The sequence below is a fragment of the Mya arenaria genome, chromosome 15, assembly GCF_026914265.1.
Source record: "Mya arenaria isolate MELC-2E11 chromosome 15, ASM2691426v1".
NCBI classification, from domain to species: domain Eukaryota; kingdom Metazoa; phylum Mollusca; class Bivalvia; order Myida; family Myidae; genus Mya; species Mya arenaria.
The window spans coordinates 36,437,698-36,460,640 of record NC_069136.1 but is presented as its reverse complement, the minus strand read 5'-3'; the positions used below and the strand labels follow the sequence as shown (position 1 = coordinate 36,460,640).

The 22,943-nt window shown below is 33.6% G+C and overlaps 1 protein-coding gene across 5 annotated transcripts in view; it reads left to right on the top strand.

Moving 5' to 3' along the window:
* Positions 1–22,943, top strand: part of LOC128219001 (beta-arrestin-1-like) — a 99,941-nt gene that overhangs the window by 69,878 nt on the left and 7,120 nt on the right. For all 5 annotated transcript variants that reach the window (XM_052926800.1, XM_052926799.1, XM_052926796.1 and 2 more), the window contains 6 exons: positions 1,349–1,484; positions 9,211–9,295; positions 12,450–12,522; positions 14,385–14,531; positions 18,897–18,983; positions 19,721–19,867. In XM_052926800.1, coding sequence (XP_052782760.1) covers positions 1,349–1,484; positions 9,211–9,295; positions 12,450–12,522; positions 14,385–14,531; positions 18,897–18,983; positions 19,721–19,867 — 675 coding nt within the window. The remainder of the gene's footprint in view (positions 1–1,348; positions 1,485–9,210; positions 9,296–12,449; positions 12,523–14,384; positions 14,532–18,896; positions 18,984–19,720; positions 19,868–22,943) is intronic.

Below are 22,943 nucleotides of genomic sequence, written 5' to 3'. Positions count from 1 at the left end.
ATTCAAAATAATCATATGAAATTTGGTATACATATTAATGATAACAATACACACATGGGTAGCAAGAACAATCACTCTGATCAAAATATTAGTAGAGTTATGCTTCCTATTTAACTGAAAAACTGGACCCAATTTCTTGGAACTTCTTTAGCTTAAAAGGCTGAAGTAGCTTATTTCAATTAGCCGAAATACATACTGCAATTGAACTTTGATAAATAAAAAATGGTTTATTGTGATTTTCATAAAAATAATTCTTATTTAAAGTATGAAAATTCTTAAAGAAGTAAATATTACACAAATTATTGAAAAACAAAAATAGTGAGCTAACTTTAATCCTGTTATAAGGGACTTAAGAATTTTTGAGAAATTCGGGCCAGATGAGCAAGATATTGGCGGCTTTTCATGCTTTGATACATGTGAAGTTTGACTTTCAAAGTTATCGAGATCTACTTCTTCACACTGTTTCTAACAGAAATGATATTCATTCCCTGAATCAAGACAAACACAGACAAAATTGACAGGTTTTAAGTTACTTATTTGCATAATGTATTTTGTTAGAAATAATAGCTGCTCCTAAGAGCCATCCCCTGAGTGATAGTTTGTTAAACCGGACAACAGAATCATCCGTAATATAACACAAATATTACTGTCTCCTATGGGAATTTATTTGCATAATTATATCTGTTCATATGTCTGTTAACTGGTTTTACAAAAGTAGACGTTCTTAATAATGATTGATATCTAGTGGTGATTGTTTAAGTGATATTAAAACTGACATTTTTTCTCTTTTTTAGAAAGGAGAAGGTAAAATGTGGATGTGAAATTTGATAAGATTGTGAATGAAAATACTTCTATTGTAAAAATGTTTTTTTTAAGCCTATTAATCATAATTTTTTGTATTCTTCCTTTGTGAATTATAAAATCTTTGGTTTGATTCTCGATCATGGAAGGGTGGTTTATTGTCACCAAGCCTGACCAATTGGTTTCCACCATTTTTGTTGAGCTGGCTTGCTGTGAGCGAGGCAAAGTTATCACAATGACAGTTCAGAGTATGTGCGAGTGTGCATGTGTCTGTTGGTCCATCCTGAACAAAACAATTGTACAAAACCATTAAATCTCTATTGTCATCAATGATTATATTAGTTATTAAATTCAGGCATGTGGATTCACAGAAATCCGCAGATTTTCGGTCTGCTAGGGTCGTTTTTGAGATTGATGTAAATTTGAGGATTTTTTCAGATACAATGATGTCATGTCATTTGTACTTGTTACCAGGGGAAGCTCTGACTTCTAGAAATAAAAAGGATTTCATTGCAGTTTTAAAAATGAAAAGTTTAATCTTTTGCAGGAATTCCATCCGTCTAGCAATCAGGAAATTGACGTACGCACCTGAGGAACCTGCACCCCAGCCATGCGCAGAAACGTCGAAAGATTTCATGATGAGCCCCGGCAATATCAAGCTGGAAGCCACTCTGGATAAGGAGGTACACAGGATTTTGTACTTGAAGGAGAATTTTAGCGTACATATTTCCCTGAGTGTTTTGGGTTTGAAACAAACAAATTACCTGTTGTTAAAAAAGGAGGGTTTGTTAAAAAAAGGAGCATTTGTAATTTGTCTGGTTTTCAATTTTTATTTTTTTATAATTCTGCCTTCAGTTCTCTTTGAGGGTCAACATGTACCCTGAAAAAGAAATGTGTGGTAAAGCCTGTATTTTTGATTGAAATTATTCCGTTAAATGCATGTTATACATAAATGGTAAAATCTTTGTGATTTTACTGCCATCTTGTCCATCGTTGCCATCTTAATTATCTTGTTAACACCAAAGGTGGTGAGAGGCCATTAAGTGAATTCCTTGTATAAGAAAGTCTTGGCTTCCAATTAATATGCAAAAGCATTTTCTATTTACCACCAAGCAAGGATCTGAAGTCCACTGCTGAACTGATTTATTCTCAGCCCAGGTTCGAATTTCAGTATCCAGACAGTGAAATATTATAAAGCCAAAGAAAATGAGACAGGCTATTCAGTTATGATACTATTTGCTAAAATGTCTGCAAATCATAAATGAAATATGGAGTCTAGAGACATTGATTCTGCGATGCGATACATCATTCTGTCTATATTGTAATGCGAGTTCTCACCTTTTCTCAGCTCCAAGCAAATGAAAAAAGGATGATTTTTCACAGATAACTGTGAACATGTCACTGGGATTTGCAAGTTGGTCTTTGTAGGTAATTATCAGTCACGATTTCTAAATAAAGAGATGAACATCACACATTTTGTTCAAATCTATTTTTATTCAGATTTTGTTTAAAGGCTCATTATACCATATTAGTTGCAGTTTTGATAAAACCAAATGTAGAATATTTCTGAATGATTTGAAAACGTAGAAGTGGGATAAGTTATAACATGAAATTTATTTTATTATAGTAACACTCTTATTCAAAATCAATACATACACATGTATAATAAACATAAATTTTGAGTGATAAACCTTTAACTACTTACTAAATAATGCATTTATGGAAAATGTTAACAACTGATAACAAGATTGTTACCGTGTTTTTAATAGAAGAAAAAGGCAAAAATATGAAATTATTGGTAGAAGTAAAAAAGAAAAAAAAAAGATTTCGAACGTGTAGTACAAAATTAATGTAAAATGATTCTTATAATCACTCCCAGATAACATACAATGTCATGATATAAAACAGTTATACAAAATTTGATTATGATGTTATTGTGTTTATTACCATGATTTGGCTTACAGTATTTTCTCCTAATACTCCATTGGTGAGATTCTAAAGATTTGTGTTCATTAGATCGTTAATGTGATTAGGCAAATTTGTATGATGTTTCCTGAATATGGACACTTTCTAAGGATAATTGATTTATAAGCCATCTTTGTGTAGGAATTTTGTACCTTTATTAGGAGAGCTCCTGAGACTTACCTCGGAAAATTTTCTCGTAAAAGAATCTCGGAAAATTTCAGGACGCCATTGATTTTGTATCATTATCTCGAGGTTAACTGAAGGTTATCACAATAATGAATGTTATGATTTATATATTTCCTACTTTAGGCGAGAGTTATTTTATTTTTCATAACTCAATTTAGCTCACCCTATTTATTACATATTCGAACTTGAACAAAAGTCTTTCCAACGTGCTCAAATACGCTGCATTTGATTCAGCCATTTTTTGTTTGTTATTTCAATAAATTATTTATGTTTTAAGAACAGGAGCTTGATTTAATGATATAAAATCACAGAATTATGATTGTTTTCCCACCGATGTTAAAATAAAACAAACAAAAAAACATTTGATTTAAACTTGAAGGTCTCCTTAACTCAGACACAAATATGTTGATATTTGTATTATATTTCATTTTCACTCGCGACCTGTGAATCATTTTTTTGGATGATAGCATGTTACCAAGAATAAAAGAACGGTTTCCTTATTTAGCATTATTATAGGGTTAATACACTTTTTTGAAGTCGTTACCATCTGGAAAGGCTTGTAAAATGGTTTACTGAGCCAAAGTGCGTAGCACTTAACCTTCCTAAAGGAAATCCATTCATCTGTCATTAATACAAAAAAATGCTATTGATAAAGCTTCATTTTAAAGTAACAAAATGTTAATTTTGAATATTTTTTCAAAAGTTTTCATGAAGAACTTTCTTCATATAGGCATTAAGTTATTAAAAAACAAATTAATAAAACTGCTATATAATCATAGTTATTATTTTTTATTGTCTCTCTTTATTATATCATAATCCCATTTTCCAGCCTGAAATTGACTTTGAAAAAAAAATCGTTAGAAGCCTCATACCATATAATACACAGACATTCTTGGGAATTCTAGGGCAAAAAAGGGCATTCTATACCCGGTCATTTACGTTTGATTGATGCAAAAAAACAAATTTAATTTCAATGTTTAAATTATTTCATATTAAATGATCATAACAAAAAATGCATAATTAATATAATGGTTTTGGTACAGATAAAACAAATTAAGTGATATTTTGGCACTATTTTAATTGGTCATTAATTGTGGCCATGAAGTTTTGATTTAAAAAAACAAAACATTTATAAATGATAATATCTTTTATCTGTACCTAAATTATTTGATTATGTTTGTTTTTATCTTTAAAGTCAATTGAGTAATAACAATTAACCTATATTAACCTTTAACTGTTCCTGATAGTAATGGTACGGCTGCACCCACTGCCAGATATAATAATGAGTGGGTAGCGCAATGCATTATACTTTTAATAATATGGGAAATGGGTGTTTTGCTCATTATACCCATAGGCTGCACCCACTGCCAGATATAATCATGAATAGGTAGGAGGAGTTGCATTATACTTTTAATATTAATGGTAATGGGTGTTTCACACCAAATAGTCAATTAAAGGCTGCATTCACTGCTGGAGTTAATCATGAGTGGTAAGCCTGAGTTGCATTATAATCAGGTTATTGGGTATTTTGCACCATATCACCATTGAAGGCTGCTTGGATACAAGTTTTCTTTGAACTCTTTTCAGTTGAAGTGTATCTACCAACTGAAAATTTTTCAGAATATGGACTAAAGTTGCTTTGGTCACAGTCTATATTCTGTCAAGCTGTCAGTCATTTAGTTTTCCTGTTTTTTCGGGTTTTTTTTTTTTTTCAGGATAGCTAAATAAGTTTTTGTACTAAGGGTTGAAGATACCCTACTGATATGTTAAATAATAAACGAAAGAAAACAAAGAATAAACTCTCCAATGATCGTACAAAATTCGCTCAAAAAGCAAGTTTCTTTTCTCTTGCAATGATATGTAATAATAGAAGTATTCATTCCGTGATCTGTCTGTTGATTATTGAAGTTGTTGTTATAGAGTGAAAACAGAACTTTATCCTCTACTAAGCCTTGTAACCTTTTAAAAAAAGGATTGTAGCTCGACAGTAATCGCAGGAATTTCTTTCAATGACGTAAATCTAGCATAGCAGTTTGGAGAACATTTAAAAGTGATTGATGAAAGCCAGAATGTTCTATTTCCTTTTTATCCTTCAAAGCTGCTCTCTCACTGATTAACCATTTTGACAACTTTTTTGTCTTTTTTTTGTTTTGGAATGGGCCAAATTTTGGTTAACTGTCTAAAAACGGTGATTTTAGACTGCTGACAAAAGAGCAGATCGCAGTTTTTCATATTTACGTTGGAAAACTGATACAAGGCTAAAAGCGTTTCTTATGCTTGAAGAGAAATAAAATTTTCGGCAGTTTTCCAAACAATTGTGATCTGTTCTATTGTGAATATTATAGGGTTATTTATTAAGTACTGTGTTGTGATCCGAGAGGTTGTAATCCACTGACGAGTGGATTTTTGCAGATTAGGATTTCAAAAATCAAAATCTGCAAAAACCACAAGAGTCGAATAAGACATTCCGGATCAAAACGCAATAGTAATAACCCTTTTGTTATATACATTACTGGTAAGATCACTTAAAAGCCACATGTTTTCATAATAAATATCATTTTAACGACACACTGTTTTGTTTTATGACGTCATTTTAACATCGCGCAACGATACTTGTTATTGACGTGACGTCACAAGAGTGGAATACGGCCGTATTTTGCAAATGTATTGCGTGTGGATTTATGATGGGTATATAATAAATCTATATCTCATATGACTAAATGGAAAGCATTGATGCCAAAACCAGCTGATTCTGAGACAAAATATAAAAAATCAAAGCAACTTGCTCAATCTGTGAGATTGCAGCTTTAAATGTTGCTTAAGAATTTTTTCACTTTGTTACCATATTGGTGATTTCTATACATGGAAACATTTAAACCGGTGGTGGATTTAATCTGTGCTTGGGTTCTCATTTACTTCAAAACATATTTCGTTTGATGTTGTCCTAATGGTTTTGATTTAAGGCTCGTAAATGTTGGCTAACAAAGAATTTAGACATGAGTTTTTTAGTTCTTGTTTTATTTCATGTTTTCATCAAACTCAATGTTGGACGTAAACGAGAAATTCTCGTTTACAGATAATTGATTTCACAGAAATGCACGTTTTTATAAAACGGAGGGGAAAAAAGGAAATTTCCATTTTATGTTGAAATTCATCCCCTTCATGATCAGAACGATGGGAGTAACCATGGTCACAGTATTGGTACGCAAATGTTATAAAACTATCTGATGCAAACAAAAACGATCGCACAATGTTGTGAAAAAAATAAAGCAAAAGAATCGTTAATGGTTCGCGAAAAGTGCGTTAGCGTCGCCTTTTCCGTAATTCTTTAAAAAGTATGAATTAAAAGATACAAGATAGATTCACATGTTTCAATTTGACCTTTAAAATTGCCAGATGCATAAATAAGCTTTGAAAGTAATTAAGTTAAGTTGGTTCGTAATAAGTAAATTTTCTTTCTGATTCCAACGTCCACGCGTTAAAATTTGCGCATGACAAGGGAATCAAGAAAAGTAGCTGTTAATTAATTACTTTCATTAGTTTGAAAGGCTTATGTCTTATTATGACGTCTATCTTGAAGTCCATCTTGCCGTTGCATGCAACACATGGGCTTGGCTTACCCAAGTAATCAAATTGCAAAAGCTTACTTTATGGTTCGATATTTCACCCCCGTAATGTACCAGATTCTTTGGGTTCACATTGATGAATTAGTGTCATTTGTCGTGACTTTCGCTCACGGTAAGTTTGACAGTTTATCTTTGCAAGTTTCATGGTTAATTAGCCAATGAAAGATTGGCATGTTATTAAGTTCTTAGTGAAAGTTCTGATGGAAAGATTTTTGCTTAAGTCAGGTTAAAAAAAAATGAAGAAAATTTAGAGAGAAGAAATCAAATTCACCACAATTGTGACGCAATTGAGCTTTAAAATAGTCATTTATAGGTAAAATGTTCTAAAATAAACTCAGAAGCTGGTATGTCATCTTGAATGATGATATTTTAAGCTGTTGGAATATGATAACTGATTATAGTTGAGTATGAGTTGATATGAATCCAAGCTTTCATGAAAATACTTCTTGGCAATAAATGAGACTTTTAGTTTATCATGTGAAAAAGGCTAATTATAGCTTTAAAAGACAAATCATGAAAGTGAAGGTGACGTAACACTAAATTAATTTCGCTCTACCGACTAGCTCCATGAGAGGGACTGTGACGTAATACTTTATAATCTACTGACTAGCTCCATGAGTGGGGCCTTGATGTAATACTTAATAAACTACAGAGTTGGTCCATGAGTGGGGCCGTGACGTATTACTTAATAATCTATTGTGTTGGTCCATGAGACTGGGGCCCTGATGTAAAACTTTATGATCTACCGAATCAATCCATGAGTGGGACCCTGATATAACACTAAATGATCTACCAAGTCAGTCCATGAGTGGGCCGTGATGTAATACTAAACGATCTACCAAATCGATCCATGAGTGGGACCCTGATATAACACTAAATGATCTACTAAGTCAGTCCATGAGTGGTGCCGTGATGTAATACTGAATGATCTACCAAGTCAGTCCATAAGTGGGGCCATGATGTAACATTAAACGATCTACCAAGTCAGTCCATGAATGGGGCCTTGATGTTATACTAAACAATCTACCAAGTCAGTCCATGAGTGGGGCTCTGATATAACACTGAATGATCTACCAAGTCAGTCCATGAGTGGTGCCATGATGTAACACTAAATGATCTACTGAGTCAGTCTATGAGTGGGGCTCTGATATAACACTGAATGATCTACCAAGTCAGTCCATGAGTGGGCCGTGATGTAATACTAAACGATCTACCAAATCGATCCATGAGTGGTGCCATGATGTAACTCTAAATGATCTACCGAATCAGTCCATGAGTGGGGCTCTGATATAACACTGAATGATCTACCAAGTCAGTCCATGAGTGGGGCCCCGATATAACACTGAATGATCTACCGAGTCAGTCCATGAGTGGGGCTCTGATATAACAATGAATGATCTACCAAGTCAGTCCATGAGTGGGGCCCCGATATAACACTGAATGATCTACCAAGTCAGTCCATGAGTGGGGCTCTGATATAACACTGAATGATCTACCAAGTCAGTCCATGAGTGGTGCCATGATGTAACACTAAATGCTCTACTGAGTCAGTCTATGAGTGGGGCTCTGATATAACACTGAATGATCTACCAAGTCAGTCCATGAGTGGGGCCCCGATATGACACTAAGTGATCTACCGAGTCAGTCCATTAGTGGGGCTCTGATATAACACTGAATGATCTACCAAGTCAGTCCATGAGTGGTGCCATGATGTAACTCTAAATGATCTACCAAGTCAGTCCATGAGTGGGGCTCTGATATAACACTGAATGATCTACCAAGTCAGTCCATGAGTGGGGCCCCGATATAACACTAAATGATCTACCGAGTCAGTCCATGAGTGGGGCTCTGATATATGACTGAACGATCTACCAAGTCAGTCCATGAGTGGTGCCATGATGTAACTCTAAATGATCTACCAAGTCAGTCCATGAGTGGGGCCGTGATGTAATACTAAACAATCTACTGAGTCAGTCCATGAGTGGTGCCATGATGAAACACTAAATGATCTACCAAGTCAGTCCATGAGTGGTGCCGTGATGTAATACTAAACGATCTACCAAATTGATCCATGAGTGGGGCTCTGAAATAACACTAAATGATCTACCAACTCAGTCCATGAGTGGGGCCGTGATGATCTACTTTTCGGAATTTCAGCAACAAGCTTTTTATCAAAGTACAATTCTTGTATTACAACCCGTCCGCTGTTTCTCCCTTGAAAGAGTTTAATTTGAAATATATGAAGAATAATCTTTACATACACAATCCTTCTTTCTTACTTTGTGTTTACAAAAAAAAGGTATACAAGAAAACGTTAATTAATCAATAGTAAGGCATTTTGAATTCTTGGGATTTGATTTTGGTTTGATCGCTGTTGAAATGTTATCGAAATAATTGTCATTTTTTGGTTGGGCTATAATTATTACAGTGGATTTGATGGTGGTAGTTTTGTGATGATGATGATGATGATGATGATGATGATGATGATGATGGTGATGATGATGATTTATTCATGTTTTATATTAATATATATTTGCCTTGTCTAACAATGTCTGTTCCATTCATTTCCAGAAATATTTCCTTGTAATCTATAATGTATTTGCATAACACAAATTATTCTTTGTATTTTCAGAAATATTACCATGGTGAAAGTATAGCCATCAACGTCCTCGTAGACAACAATACATCTAAAACAGTAAAAAAAGTCAAATTATCAGGTAAGATTGATCTATAGTAACACATAATTATTTCAGACATTTTTAGCTGGTGTGTAAGTTTCTTGTCATAGCCTTGGTGTTGCAGCTTCCTTGTACAAATATATTTATAAACCAGCTGTAAATTTAAGTGATATTTCACTTCAAGTTAAATGCTGATATTCCAGTCAGTTAGTGGTAATTTATTACCAGCTGTAAAATTTCACTGAATACCACCAAGTTTTACAACCACTGGTATACCACTTGCGTACTGCTGGTATACCAGTGGCATAATGCTGGTATACCAATTGCATACTGCTGGTATACCACTTTCAAAATTATGGTATACCACTTGCATACTGCTGGTATACCACTTGCATACTGTTGGTATACCACTTTCAAAATTATGGTATACAACTTGCATACTGCTGGTATACCACTTGCATACTGCTGGTATACCACTTTCAAAATTATGGTATACCACTTGCATACTGCTGGTATACCACTTGCATACTGCTGGTATACCACTTTCAAAATTATGGTATACCACTTGCATACTGCTGGTATACCACTTGCATACTGTTGGTATACCACTTTCAAAATTATGGTATACCACTTGCATACTGCTGGTATACCACTTGCATACTGCTGGTATACCACTTGCATACTGTTGGTATACCACTTTCAAAATTATGGTATACCACTTGCATACTGCTGGTATACCACTTTCAAAACTAAGGTATACCACTTGCATAGGGCTGGTATACCAGTGGCATACATTCCTCAAGAAACAAGCAGTCAGAATTTTTGTCTATGTTTATTTTAGGCAAAATTAGAATTTTTAAATTATTTAGTTGAAATGTCTTTCCCAATCTCTAAAAGCCCCAGACCCATTTTCAAAATTGTGGGAAAAAACACTGAATGACCGTCTGCTTTTGGTTAAATATTTAAGGATATAATACAATGATTGAATATGAAACAAAGTGATATAAGGTTTAGATAGATTTACATGAAGCTCTTAGTCTCTTACAGCAGTATACAGTTATATTTCGCAGAAATAATTGTTCCATAAAATACAATTTCTTGTTCAAAGAGAACAAACAGTTCATGATAATTTTCATGATAATTTTCTATCGTGTTATATCCAAAAGAGTAGTTATTTTTTATCTGTCTGAATTCTTAAATGTTGGTTGCAAATTGAGTTACATAAAAACCTGTTTCAAATGGCTTGCAAATTGCAGATCACCATAAAATGTCTGGGTTTTTTAGCCTGGATAACAGCAATGATATAACAGATCTTATAATTTGAAAATAAGTTACCTTTTATACACAGATTCTTGGAAGCCAATTAAGTTCCATCGTAAAATTTGTTTCGGAAAAGACTTAAATAAAATTTATTCCATTTCAAAAAAAAGTGTAATCTGCTGTAAAAGTACATCAGTCCTGGTATATGTGCCTTTTACCCCCATGCTAACATGCTTTTCAAAAACTTTCTTTATAACATGACAGTAGAAAATAATTTACAAAGGCTATTCAATTGACTATCTGGCATTGTCAATAATATTACTGTATGTTACTGGGTATACTTCCTAGTAACTTCTCTTGTTAAAAGCTAAGACATCTATAACTTACCTAAGAGTACAAACAACGTAACTGTGAAGCATGGTTCAATTTGAAACTGGAATTTTTAATTTAAGAATGCATGATTTTTTTTAATTTTGTTCAAATATTTTTTGATTAATTGAAAATGATTAAGAATGAATACTTCTTAATTTTTTTGAAATCTGAATGATTTGTACCTAAATATAGCAAAATAAAGACAAAATGCAATAAACCAAAAGAAAATATTGTATCCACAAGAAAATTTAGAACTGTTGACTGCAAATAAACTGTTGAGTGGTCAAATAGCAAAAACTATTGACTTGTAATTTAGTTAGAAAATCATACAATAACGTTTGAGAAAACAGAAATAAAATCAGTATTTTCTCTGAGGCCCATTTTGTGTGTCTGTGCCAAAATTCCTTCGGAAAGCTGAAAAAACTTAGCTTAGCATGCACTCCATCTTCCTGTAATTGCCACAACAATTGCCAATTAAAACCTGGCCTTAAACGTGTCATATAATTTATGTTTATATCACAAGCAGCCGGTGTTCCACATTTATACCACAAGCAGCCTGCGTTCCACTGGTCAAGTTTTCTGACATACTGTATACCATATATTACAAAATATATCCTGTTTTAAAACATTGACAATCTGTCTCTTAACCCCATCAGGGCGTCTAAATAGTGACTGTCTCAAAATAAAAGTGTAATCTGCTTTAAAGTGCATCAGTCTCAGACGATAACGTTGCACGATACAAACTTTGCGGAGCTTGAAGTTACGGAACTTGAGACGACGTAAGACCATGTTGTTTGAAATGGACCATTAAATACCTGACATTATATTATGTTCATATAATGTGTATATTATATTGTTTTAAACATTATTTTTGCCTATTGTATACCGAATTTCACATTCTTTCGTGTATAATCAAATTTTAATGTAGCTTTTACGCGTGTGTTTACTGCAGAATATGATTAAAATTATTGCCTTTGTACCAAAGATCGTACTTCTAAGTTTAAGGATTTTCTCTTCAGGTTGATTTTGTGCTTATTTCAGAAAGATCTTGAAACTTATGTTTTGGAAAGTTATGTGAAAGTTTTTACTATTTTTCACTGTTTATTTTCATAAATAAATTATTATAAAATGAATTTCATTTCTTTAGAATATTTCATATCTGTACACTCCTCACATATATTGATTTAGTGTTTTCACAATTTATTGATTTTTTGTTTGCATGTTTAATTTTTCACAAAACATAATGTCATTTATTGTTCAACCCTTTCAGTGTCATATAAATTTAAGAACTTTTTTTTATTATCGTTAAAAACACAAAAAACATCCAGATTTAATTTTCGATGTCGTTAACTCAAGCTGAAAGGGTTTTCATTTCTTTATATGCAAGCATATTTCATGAAAACTTTGACCTCTCTATTAAAAATGAAAAAAAAATGTCAAAGAAAAGTTTTTATAAAAAATTTGTTTGGCCTTCTTTCATATTGGGGTCCAAATTTTCATGAAATTTTGCCATATGACTCCCCATGTAACCATGTGATTATTATGTATATTTCCTTCACAGTTCGACAGTTTGCAGACATATGTTTGTTTTCTACGGCCCAGTATAAATGTACAGTCGCAGAATTGGAAAGCGAGTAAGTCTTAAAATGTCTAGATAAATCAAAGTTTATATCCTTATCAAAGTACTCAAAGTACTGTTGGAAGGTGATATGTTTATAGAGGTAAATTGAAAAAAAGTACTGCATATATTCCATATTTCTGGAAACCTCCCAAAAGTATTATGTTAAAAAAATAGGGAATCTTACATTAGCCAATGAGATGCCCCTAAAAAGTGGTAATATATCATACTTGCCCTATATCTGAGACCAGGGCATGACTCAAAATTCAAGGGGATTTCCCCTCAGCATTCATTTTTCATGTTAAATACTGTTGCATTTCTTTCCAACTTCAAAAAATACAACTCTGGGATCAGCTTATATCAGACATTTGGAGTCTAGTTTTCGCGTTTTAAGTACACAGCTAACAAAACTATTGTTGGGAATCAGACCAGTTTTTTTTACAAATGATAATTGGTACCCGAACCGATTAATGATCAATTAATAATCAATTTCCTTTATGCATATACAAAAACCTATTTTGCATCTTGGCTATAATAGTTTAACATATACCACAGATTTCATTTGTATTATAATTATTACATATTATGGGTAAATATGTCCAAACTATTGGTAAAGCAGTGTTTCAAAACAGAAAATAGGATGAAATAAGAGTCAAAATTTTGGGGAAAAAACAGCTTTGCAGGATCTTTTTTCAAATAACCAATTACTCAAAATTTATTATCTTTTGTCACTGACCCTGCATTTTTGATCATTTTTTATTATAATCAATCATAGGAACAACACTGAACTAAACAATAACAGCCTGTCTGCAATAGGAAGTTAGGCATAAAAGGATGTTCCAAGACTTTTTGATGTTCTCAGACTGTCCATCATTATCTGAGTATGGGTCATGAAACTGTTCTATTACAATCACAGCCAATCACAATCAAAAATGATTGTTTGGGCCTGAAAACAATCAATTGTATTTGGTCATAATCGATCATTGATCCGATCGGCAAGTTGTTTTTCTTCCTTCCTTTTGTTTTTTGCTTCCCTTTAATTTCCACCAATTTTCTCTTTTGATTTAATTTACACAGAAGTGTTTATTTGTTATTGTTAACTATAAATATTGATCCAAAGCAACAACAACACTAAATAACTTAAAACAATATACACATATTACACTAGTATAGTTAAGAATAATGTGTAATTGTACAAGAATAAAACTACAGTTAAGGTATTGTTAAAAACCATTTGTACTATTGATAATCGCGTACTTGAGCGGAACTTATTCTCGATCGTCAAATTGGTACTCTATTCCCAACACTAGTTATTTGTAATGGCATTGTGGTTTAAGATGCACTGCATGGTTAACAATGTTTTATTTAATCTTCAATATGAGCACAAAATTGCAGTACATAAAATATTAATGACACATAATTTATAGGCGAAAATGACATAACTCAAGAAATCACGTTATTTTAACACGCTTATATTTCTATGCTGTGTCTTTTTGAATTAATAGTAGAAATAAAACGCTTGTTGGGTTTTAAAAAAATAGTTAAAAGAAAAGAGAGAATCACTTGTGTCACGTCATTTCACAGATGTATTATATCTATCTATATCTCTGAAAAAAGTATATATTGAAATTTGTATTATATTATCTCTAAGCATAATAATCAATCATCATATTTTTTGTCAATAATTAATTTATTCATCCAGTTGTGAAATGAATTTACGGTGGTACTTGAAGTTATACAATGGATTTATTAAAAATTGATTAGATAATGTTTCAACTGAAATTTAAGTGCTGCTTAATTTAACCAATGTAATCATCATCTCATATTATCTGTTCAATGTTTTATGGATATTTTAATATTACTATAACCCTTTTTTAGGGAAGGGTTTCCGATCCAGCCAAGCCAGACAGGTTTCTGTAAGGTGTTTCATTTGACGCCTCTACTCTCAAACAACCGGGACAAGCGCGGCCTCGCTCTCGACGGGAAACTGAAACATGAGGATACAAACCTCGCATCATCCACAATGTATGTTAATGTACACAGGGGACAGAAGCGAAATAAAAATTTTATGTCATATTCTATATACACATATAAAAAGTATTAGCCTTTATAAATGTGATTTTTTATTAATAGCTACTTGTCCACAAAATTCCCAGTAAAAAAAGGGCCCAAAATATCCATTATTTTCCTATTTGTACACAAATCACACGCTTTTGTTTGTTTTGATTATTAGTCAAATATGAGTTCAACATACTAATGGATCAAGACGTTGTTTTTTTAATTGGGTGCATCAACCTCTATTGTGCGCCTTTATAGGAAATATCAATATGAGTGGGTTTTCTTCTTTATCTAATGAAAAAAGTGAATATATAGTTTTTTTCAGTTAGATTCATGTTGAGCTCAATAAATCATAACTGTTGCACATTTCATAAAGCCCCAATGAAATTTCTTTGCTAATATTTTTGAAAACAGTGTATACATAGATATATGTGTAACGGTCTGCTGTAGGCGAATGTGCGTTCATAACATTCCGTATAAAATGGAAGTACTTTCGTAGTACGTATGCTAACTTGGTAATATGCAAATTAGCAAAGCCTGGGATATGTGAGAATAGAGAAGTTAGTGTATATAAAGACCAGTGGACCCCTTCAGGGTCGAGCATGCTTTTCCCTGAAGGGATCTGTTGGTGTTTGTTACATTACGCCAGAAAGCTCGGCTATCTGGTGGTTGTTTGTCTGATGTTGCACGTTACAAATGCACAAGCCCCATGATCATAATTGTTGCACACTCCATTAGGTCCGAATTAAATTTCTAAATGTTGATAAAATTGTTATTTAATCAAACATTTAATTACATTTATCGACTGACAAATAAATGATATCTGGACAAAAACACTCACAGGGCCTCAAATGCATGAAAATATGCTGCTAATCCTTATGGACATTCTTATTTCTTGTACCACCTGATATTTCTCCTTAATGGATAACAAAGATTTATCCCATTGCTGAAATTTGGTATTATAATAGCAATTGTGCTTCTGCTAGCCAAATGGTCATTTCTCCCATTTCATAGCTTACAGCAAAAATATTAGGCCAAGATTTTTCAGTCTTTTGTTTCAACGACCCGACTTTATTTTGGCTCAATTGAAAAAAAGGGTAAAATAAAAAATTGACTGTTCTCTAACAGATGCGTATATCCCACTTATGGAGTTCCAATAATTAAAGATTTATTGAATGATGATAAATGAAATATTCAAATCATGTATGCATGGGTGAAAGTTTAGGAATTGAAAAATACTGAACATTTTGCTGGGTGCCGCAATGGCCCCTGGTAAATCTAGGTCAAAGTCCTGGGTAGGGGTCCAGAGGGCCAGAAGCCCCAAGAAGCTCCATGAATTAACCTGTTTATAACACACTTGAAAGGAAAAATACCATAAACTTTCACGCATTTGTGTATGATATTTTGCCCATCATTTGTAGTCATTTATACCAGATTTTTTTGTATTCCCCTGATGAGGTCTAATTTGTTTTTTTGTTCTCCAAAGAAAAAAGTCGAAGAGTTTGTTTTAATCTTATTATCGATTTGGTGTCAGTATAATGCCTCAAGTTTTATCTAAGCAAAAACTCAAGAACTTTTTAAAATTTTAGATATTCAGATGAAACTTGGTATACCGGTACATGTTAATTACTGATGATAAAACCCACATGTGTTTAAAGGCTCATAACTCTGGCTTTAATGATTGAGTTATTCCCCTTGATCAACTGAATAAAAATAACCGATAAGCATTGACATCCATATGTGGTGCTTTTGTTTCAAAAAATTTCTTCCTAATACTTGATATGTGTTTTAGAGATAATCAGTATAAAAAAATAAATATCCTTAGCTTACTTAGGTCCTACATAATCAAGACTCTATTCATCGACCATACAGATATCCAAGAGGCTTTTGGAGAATTTCTCAATATTGGCTGATGACATTGTCAAATTATTCTTTATTCAGTAAGGCTGTCAAATTCTCTGATAACTGTATTGGCATGTGGGCCGAACTGTCTTGTTGATGTACAATGGATATCGGCCAGCTTTCAGTCTTCTTCTACACTAGGTCATCATGGCTGATTTGTTTATATTGACCAAGAAATGTTGAACAAGGAGACTGTCCAGGTTAAGAATCTACACACTTAATCATGATCTGTCTGAAAATAAGGAGTTTTATATATAAGTTAAAAGTCTTATTTTGTGTTGCTTACCAAGCCTGGCTGACACATATGTATTGCCTTGTCCAGCACCATCATGTTAGTCTGGGACTGCATCACATTTTTGATAGGGATAAAAAAACCTTTGAATAACTTGGTGTGGAGTCTTCAAACTTGGTATGCATATTGTTCATGGTCAGTAAAGGATGTCTATTGATTTTGGGGTGAATAGGTCAAAAGTCAAGGTACTATGGTGACCTTTTGTAAACAAAAGATGACCTATAATTTCATTTGTGGAATTCTAGTTTGCTTTATGTAGAAGAAAACAGTTATGTTTTTTGTAAATATGTATGTTTAATTCAGGTGCATAGACAACACGGTGTGAACATTTATATTAAAGGCTAAGTGTCATATATTTTTTAACAAGATAAAAGAGTTGAAAATCTTGTAATCATGCGACATCAACAACACGTAGTATAAACTACATCTGTGTTACAATATACTTCCATCTGTATCCTTATGTAATGGACCAAGAGGGGTGGGGAGGTGGGAGGAGCACTTTTTCAGGAATTATTGTAGGAGTGATTTCGTAGTTTGGGATAAATTTTTAACAACAGTCCTGCAATGTATGTATAAAAATCACTATTAATAGTACAAAATCGTTCCTAGGATTATTCTAAGAAGCGAACAAATAGTTTCCCGCCTGATAACCTATGATCCAATTAGGCAGTAAGAATAACTACCCATAAAAGGTAGCCGAAAGTTATTGCTTAGTCTGTACTGCTAAGTATTATTTTTGTGTAGCCAGGTGATTGGACCCCAGAGGCACATAGCACAATTAACTGTTATCTTGTCTTGTCAAAATCATATCAAAGGACATGCAACCCAGACGTTCTAAAGGCTGTTCATTGCAATCTTGTTTGCAGTAATTCCAACATTAATCTTGCCTGACTTTAGGCACCGAGTTTCGTTTTTTGTTGTTTTTTTGTCTGGGAAAGAGATGTTAGAGGAATGTAGGTTATATTCTAAGAAAATCATGGAATTCATATAAATTCATCCATCCAGAATATAAATCGAACATTATTATGCAATTTAGGGGTTAAAAAGCAAAACAGTTCCAAAAGAGGCCTTTTTCATTCACTGTGCAATTTAATATTTGAAACAACTTATCATGAAAAGTTGGCATTAGGTACTTTTTAGCTGCATATATGCCAAAGGTTGATTTTTGGATGAAAAGTTCTTTAAGATATACTGGCTTTAGGTCAGAAGAGCTTATGGAATGGCCTGGTATCCATCGTCCATGCGTCTGTTAACAATTGCTTCTGTTCACGATACAGTTTTCAGTTTAAAGTTGATCTCCATCAAACGTTTACAGTAAGTTTGATATCCATGAGGGCTCGGTTACTTTCTCAAAATCAGCCAGATCTGTTAATGCATGTTTGGCCTTTGGCCCTTGAAATGCTGTTGCCCTAGCATAAGTATACTCTAAGGGGGACAACTTCATACAGAGAGTTGTGTATTATTGTAACATTTCTCTTCTTTTGTAAAATATATGGTTCACTGATTGCTTCCCTTTAAATGTTTTTTCTACTAATATGTACATGCTTTGGATAATGAATTACAAAAAGTCACTCTAGTAGAGCATAGGCCCTTATGGGCCTCTTGTTTGCTTATAAATATATGACCATTCTAGTGTAATGTGTATGCTTTTTTTCTCTCCAAAAAGTTTCTCTATTTCCATCTCAAACTACAGTTTGCAAATAAAGGAGGATTGTGCTCTATTCAGTTAAACAAAGCATTGTTACAATGCCATTTTGCACTGAACAGACAGTTAATTAGTTTGGAAGCCCCAACAACAGTCAGTTTAAACACTTCAAAGAGTTTCATTTTCACCATGCCATTTTTGAGAGCATACTTTAAGCTATGATTTAATTTGTTGGCTGAAGTGAAATTGATGCAAACTGTAGATGAATGGATGCTTTGTGGGGGTATTTGCCTGCCTCTTCAGAAGGTAGTTTCATGTAAAAAAAGTATATGCCAAATTGCTGATCGATAGGTGACATGTGATTTTAATTACATTTGGATTTGGGCAAGCTTAATCTAAAGGCCACGATCATTCAATGCTTCAAAATCTTGGATTCTAACTTTATTTGCAAACATCAAAACCAATTATCTAACCATTGTGTGTCCCTTTTCAGTGTCCAGGACAACGTTCAGAAGGAGAATTTGGGTATTGTGGTCTCATACAAGGTGAAGGTCAGACTTATCCTGGGATTCGGGTCTGGGTGAGTGAAGAACAACTATACATTCTCTTCCATGATAAACAATGTTTACAGAATTGTTAATTATTGCCTGAGAGTATTCATCCGTATACCATTCTGGGTAAATGTTGTCTCAGACAGGGTCAGGTTCTGAGCCTGTATTCGATTACATTTTCAGCCTGAGTTTGAGACTCCGACTCAGGAAAGCGAGTTCAATATAATACAAAGTATCTTTAATATAACTTTATCTTACTAAATGTGTGTCAATTATCGGTAATTAAGTTTGTTGAATCATAATGCAGAAACTTTTCACAGATTTTCAAAGTCAGACTCAAGTTTTTTGTGAATATGAACAAAGTCATATATATCCTCAGTTTTTACAGGCAAGTAAACCAGTCCATTTGTTATTTAGGCAAGTAAATCAGTCAATGTGGGTTTTTTTTTCAGGCAAGTAAACCAGTCCATGTGTTGTTTTCAGGCCAGTAAACCAGTCCATGTGTTTGTTTGTTTTTCAGGCAAATCCCTTGCCATCACAGTCTCTTGGAATCAATAATAGGCACATATTTGATTGAAGGCCTAGCCCCAACTTGTCTATATCTCCCCCACAGGGACCTATCTGAAGATTTGCTGTTCACCTTGACACATCCGAAGCCCCCAGAGATTTCCCTGCCATTCAGTCCCCTCTCAACCATCATTATGAAGCAATATACTATTTTATAAATGAATTGTTTGTTTAACCCAGACTTGTCTTTTCCCCACAGGGACCTATCTGTTGAGTTGCCGTTCACCTTGACACACCCGAAGCCTCAAGAGAGTCCCCCACCATCACGGTCTCTCTCCATCAGCAAGCCCTCTGGGGAGGGCTCCGACCAGCCTGTCGATACAAACCTCATACAGCTTGATACAAAGTGAGTCTTGTGAATTCTGCCATGATAAGTAATTATTCGTAAACAAAACTAGTTGGGACTGTGTTGGGCCATTCGCCATATGAATTTGTTACTGCACGCGCTACCTTAGTCATTGAAATTATAAAGTAGCACAAATCCTGACCTTCATAATTTCAATAATATGGGTTGTGTGTGAAGTAACTGTTTTCATCCATGTTGTCTAGGAATTTTTCGATAAATTTCATGACTATAAATGAATAGGGTTGTAATTTTATCTAAATGCTAGTATTTACATGGTTAAGCTCTGCCTTCTGATATGGGTATTAATGAATTATAGTCTAAACAATCACAAAAAAACTCTGCAATATGGAACAACACCACTTGTTAAGCCCCGCCTCCAGAGAGTCCATGTGATTGTTACAATTCATTGAAGATGAATAATATCTATTCAATGGCATGAATCAAAATAGAGCTTGCCCTGTCTGTACAATTTCCGGGATGTCCATGGAAATTTAATGGAAACAAATATTTGCAAGCTAAATACAATGGCCTGAATGTCTACACAGCAAGAAAATGCTAAAGACACCAAGCTACAAATTGTTTTCTGCTCATGTACTGTTGCATAGTCGGGAATTGACTTTAAAACACTCAATAACAACAGGTTAAATGGACTCAATCATGTTTTTGGACCAAAAATTAGTTTTCCAGGTAATGCATCCATCTGAAAACACTGATTTTATTATTAATATACTCTTGGGTACCAAAATTGAAGAATAAATACATTTAAGATATAAAAGATAATTCTGGTTGTAGTGGGTTGCAAAACTATGCTTGTACAGTAAATGAAATATTAGAAAAACTGACACCTTAACCACTCAGCCGCAAGGACTTTTTCAATAGCTGATGGGTATTAACCTTTTTAAAATACATAGGTAACCTCACATGATAAAGTCCATCAACCTTTAGATAAATCACGTTACTAATCCTTTTTAAAATTATAGTCTTCATAGACAATATTTGAGCAAATATCAACATTTGTTGAAAGGTTCTAGCTGTAAAAAAAATCGTAAAAAGTGCCCTTTACAAGGCATGAGCAAGTCCCTTTAAGCTATGTACAACGGTATTCTGTCTTTATGCATGGGGAAACACTGATTGAAACTACTAGCCAGTTACTGGTATAATGTTTGCTGTGCCTGTTCCAGAATTTCAAATCAAATTCTAATGATGATGACGCGTACCTGTTTTTCTGTCTTATTGATTTAATAGACAGATGTTTGAATAATTATGTCAATATTGAAAATACATTCTGACGATGATGTTATTTTATTTCTCAACCCTTTGTACGAGTCGTCTTTGTGGAAATCTAAAAAAATATGAAAGGTAGATCTATGAAATAGTGTAACTATCATATTTATATAAACTTCATAATCATAAGTATTGTTTCTATATTTCTTAAAGACCTTTTACCTATTTATTAAAGCAATGATCCCCAAAATATATTTATTTTTTTGTCTGTTGTGGTATTGTCACAGCCTTGGGATTGTCTGCATCAGTGTGTATTTAACCTGCACCTAAGTGATAACTGTGATGGTCATGAAACTTTGTACCTGTGTTACCAGTGACAATGCCGAAAAGTGGTCAAATTAGCACCAGCTCACAAGTCCTGGCTTGCTCAAATTATCTCAAGCCCTGAGCTTGTCAAAATATCACAAGCCCTGAAGTGGTCAAAATATCACAAGCCCTGAACTTGTCAAAATATCACAAGCCCACAAGTCCTGAATTGCTCTAATTATCACAAGTCCTGAAACGGTAAAATCACAAGCCGACAAACCCTGAATTGGTTAAATTAGTACATGCACATAAGACCTGAACTTGCAAAATGCTTTCTGGGCTTGCTCAAATTCTTGAGGATGTAAATAGAAGGGCTTTTTCAAAAATGTGATGGCAAGCAACAGTTAAACGATTTGGGCATGCTTATCTAAAAGTGTATGGTAAGGCCCATAACTGTGGCATTAAATAGTTATTGACTTATGCCCCTTACTATGGCTTCAATAAATCCCATTGATTGTCAGAAAGTTTTGCAAAACTCAACCCTTGGCCATTACTTAAGTATGGTATTAAACAAGATACATGAATCTTTGTACTCATATTACCAGTGACAATGATAAAGCATGCTCATAGCAGGGCTTATTGAAATGTTGAGTTAAACCCCTTGTTAAAAAACACAATAACAAAAACAGATGAGTGTTGAAGTCTCCCTGCAGTGCTTTTTGGTTAATAAGTATTATAGTAAGTTGCTGGCAAGTGCTTTGAAATGTGATTTTGGCACAAATTACTCAACTTTATAATCAAATTAAGCTCACTATTTTTGTTTTGATATAATTTGTGTAATGTTTACTTCTTTGAGAGTTTTTAGACCTTAATCTATCTATATACAAAGTTAGAAGGGGTTTATTGAAGTCACCCTGTGGTTGATCGATGGGTCATTCGATAATAGAATTTAGTAAGAGGAACTGCAGTGTACAAGAACCATAACTCTATTTAAGCTAATTACAGAGTTATTGGCCTTGATTACTTTTTCTTGTCCGGAGATTTACTTAATATAACTAAAAATAACTTGAACATTACTGGATGGAATTGAATGAAACTGGATACGATGGTAAAACAACATGAGAGGATGTGCAGTATACAAGAACATAACTCTGTTTCAACTAATCACAGAGTTATTGCCCTTTTTTATTTTTCCTTGTCTGGAGCATAACTTGAAAACTACTGGATGGAATTTAATTAAACTTCGTACAATGGTAAAGCACAATGAGAGGAAGTGCACTGAACACTTTTCTTGTCAGTAGCGTAACTTCTAAATTACTCAATGGATTTTAATTATGCAACATTATTTGGTCAAGCATGATGGGTGGAAATGCAGTGTACAAAAACCTCGGAGTTAAGACCTCTTTTCAAAGAAAGAGTTTAAATCCTGTGTTCAGGCGGCATTGGGAGTATTTGTCTTTCCTGTGACAGCTCTAGGTATCTTTAAATTATCGTTATGAAAATCACCAATAAAAACCTTATGTATTGGTCAAAATCAAATGTATGT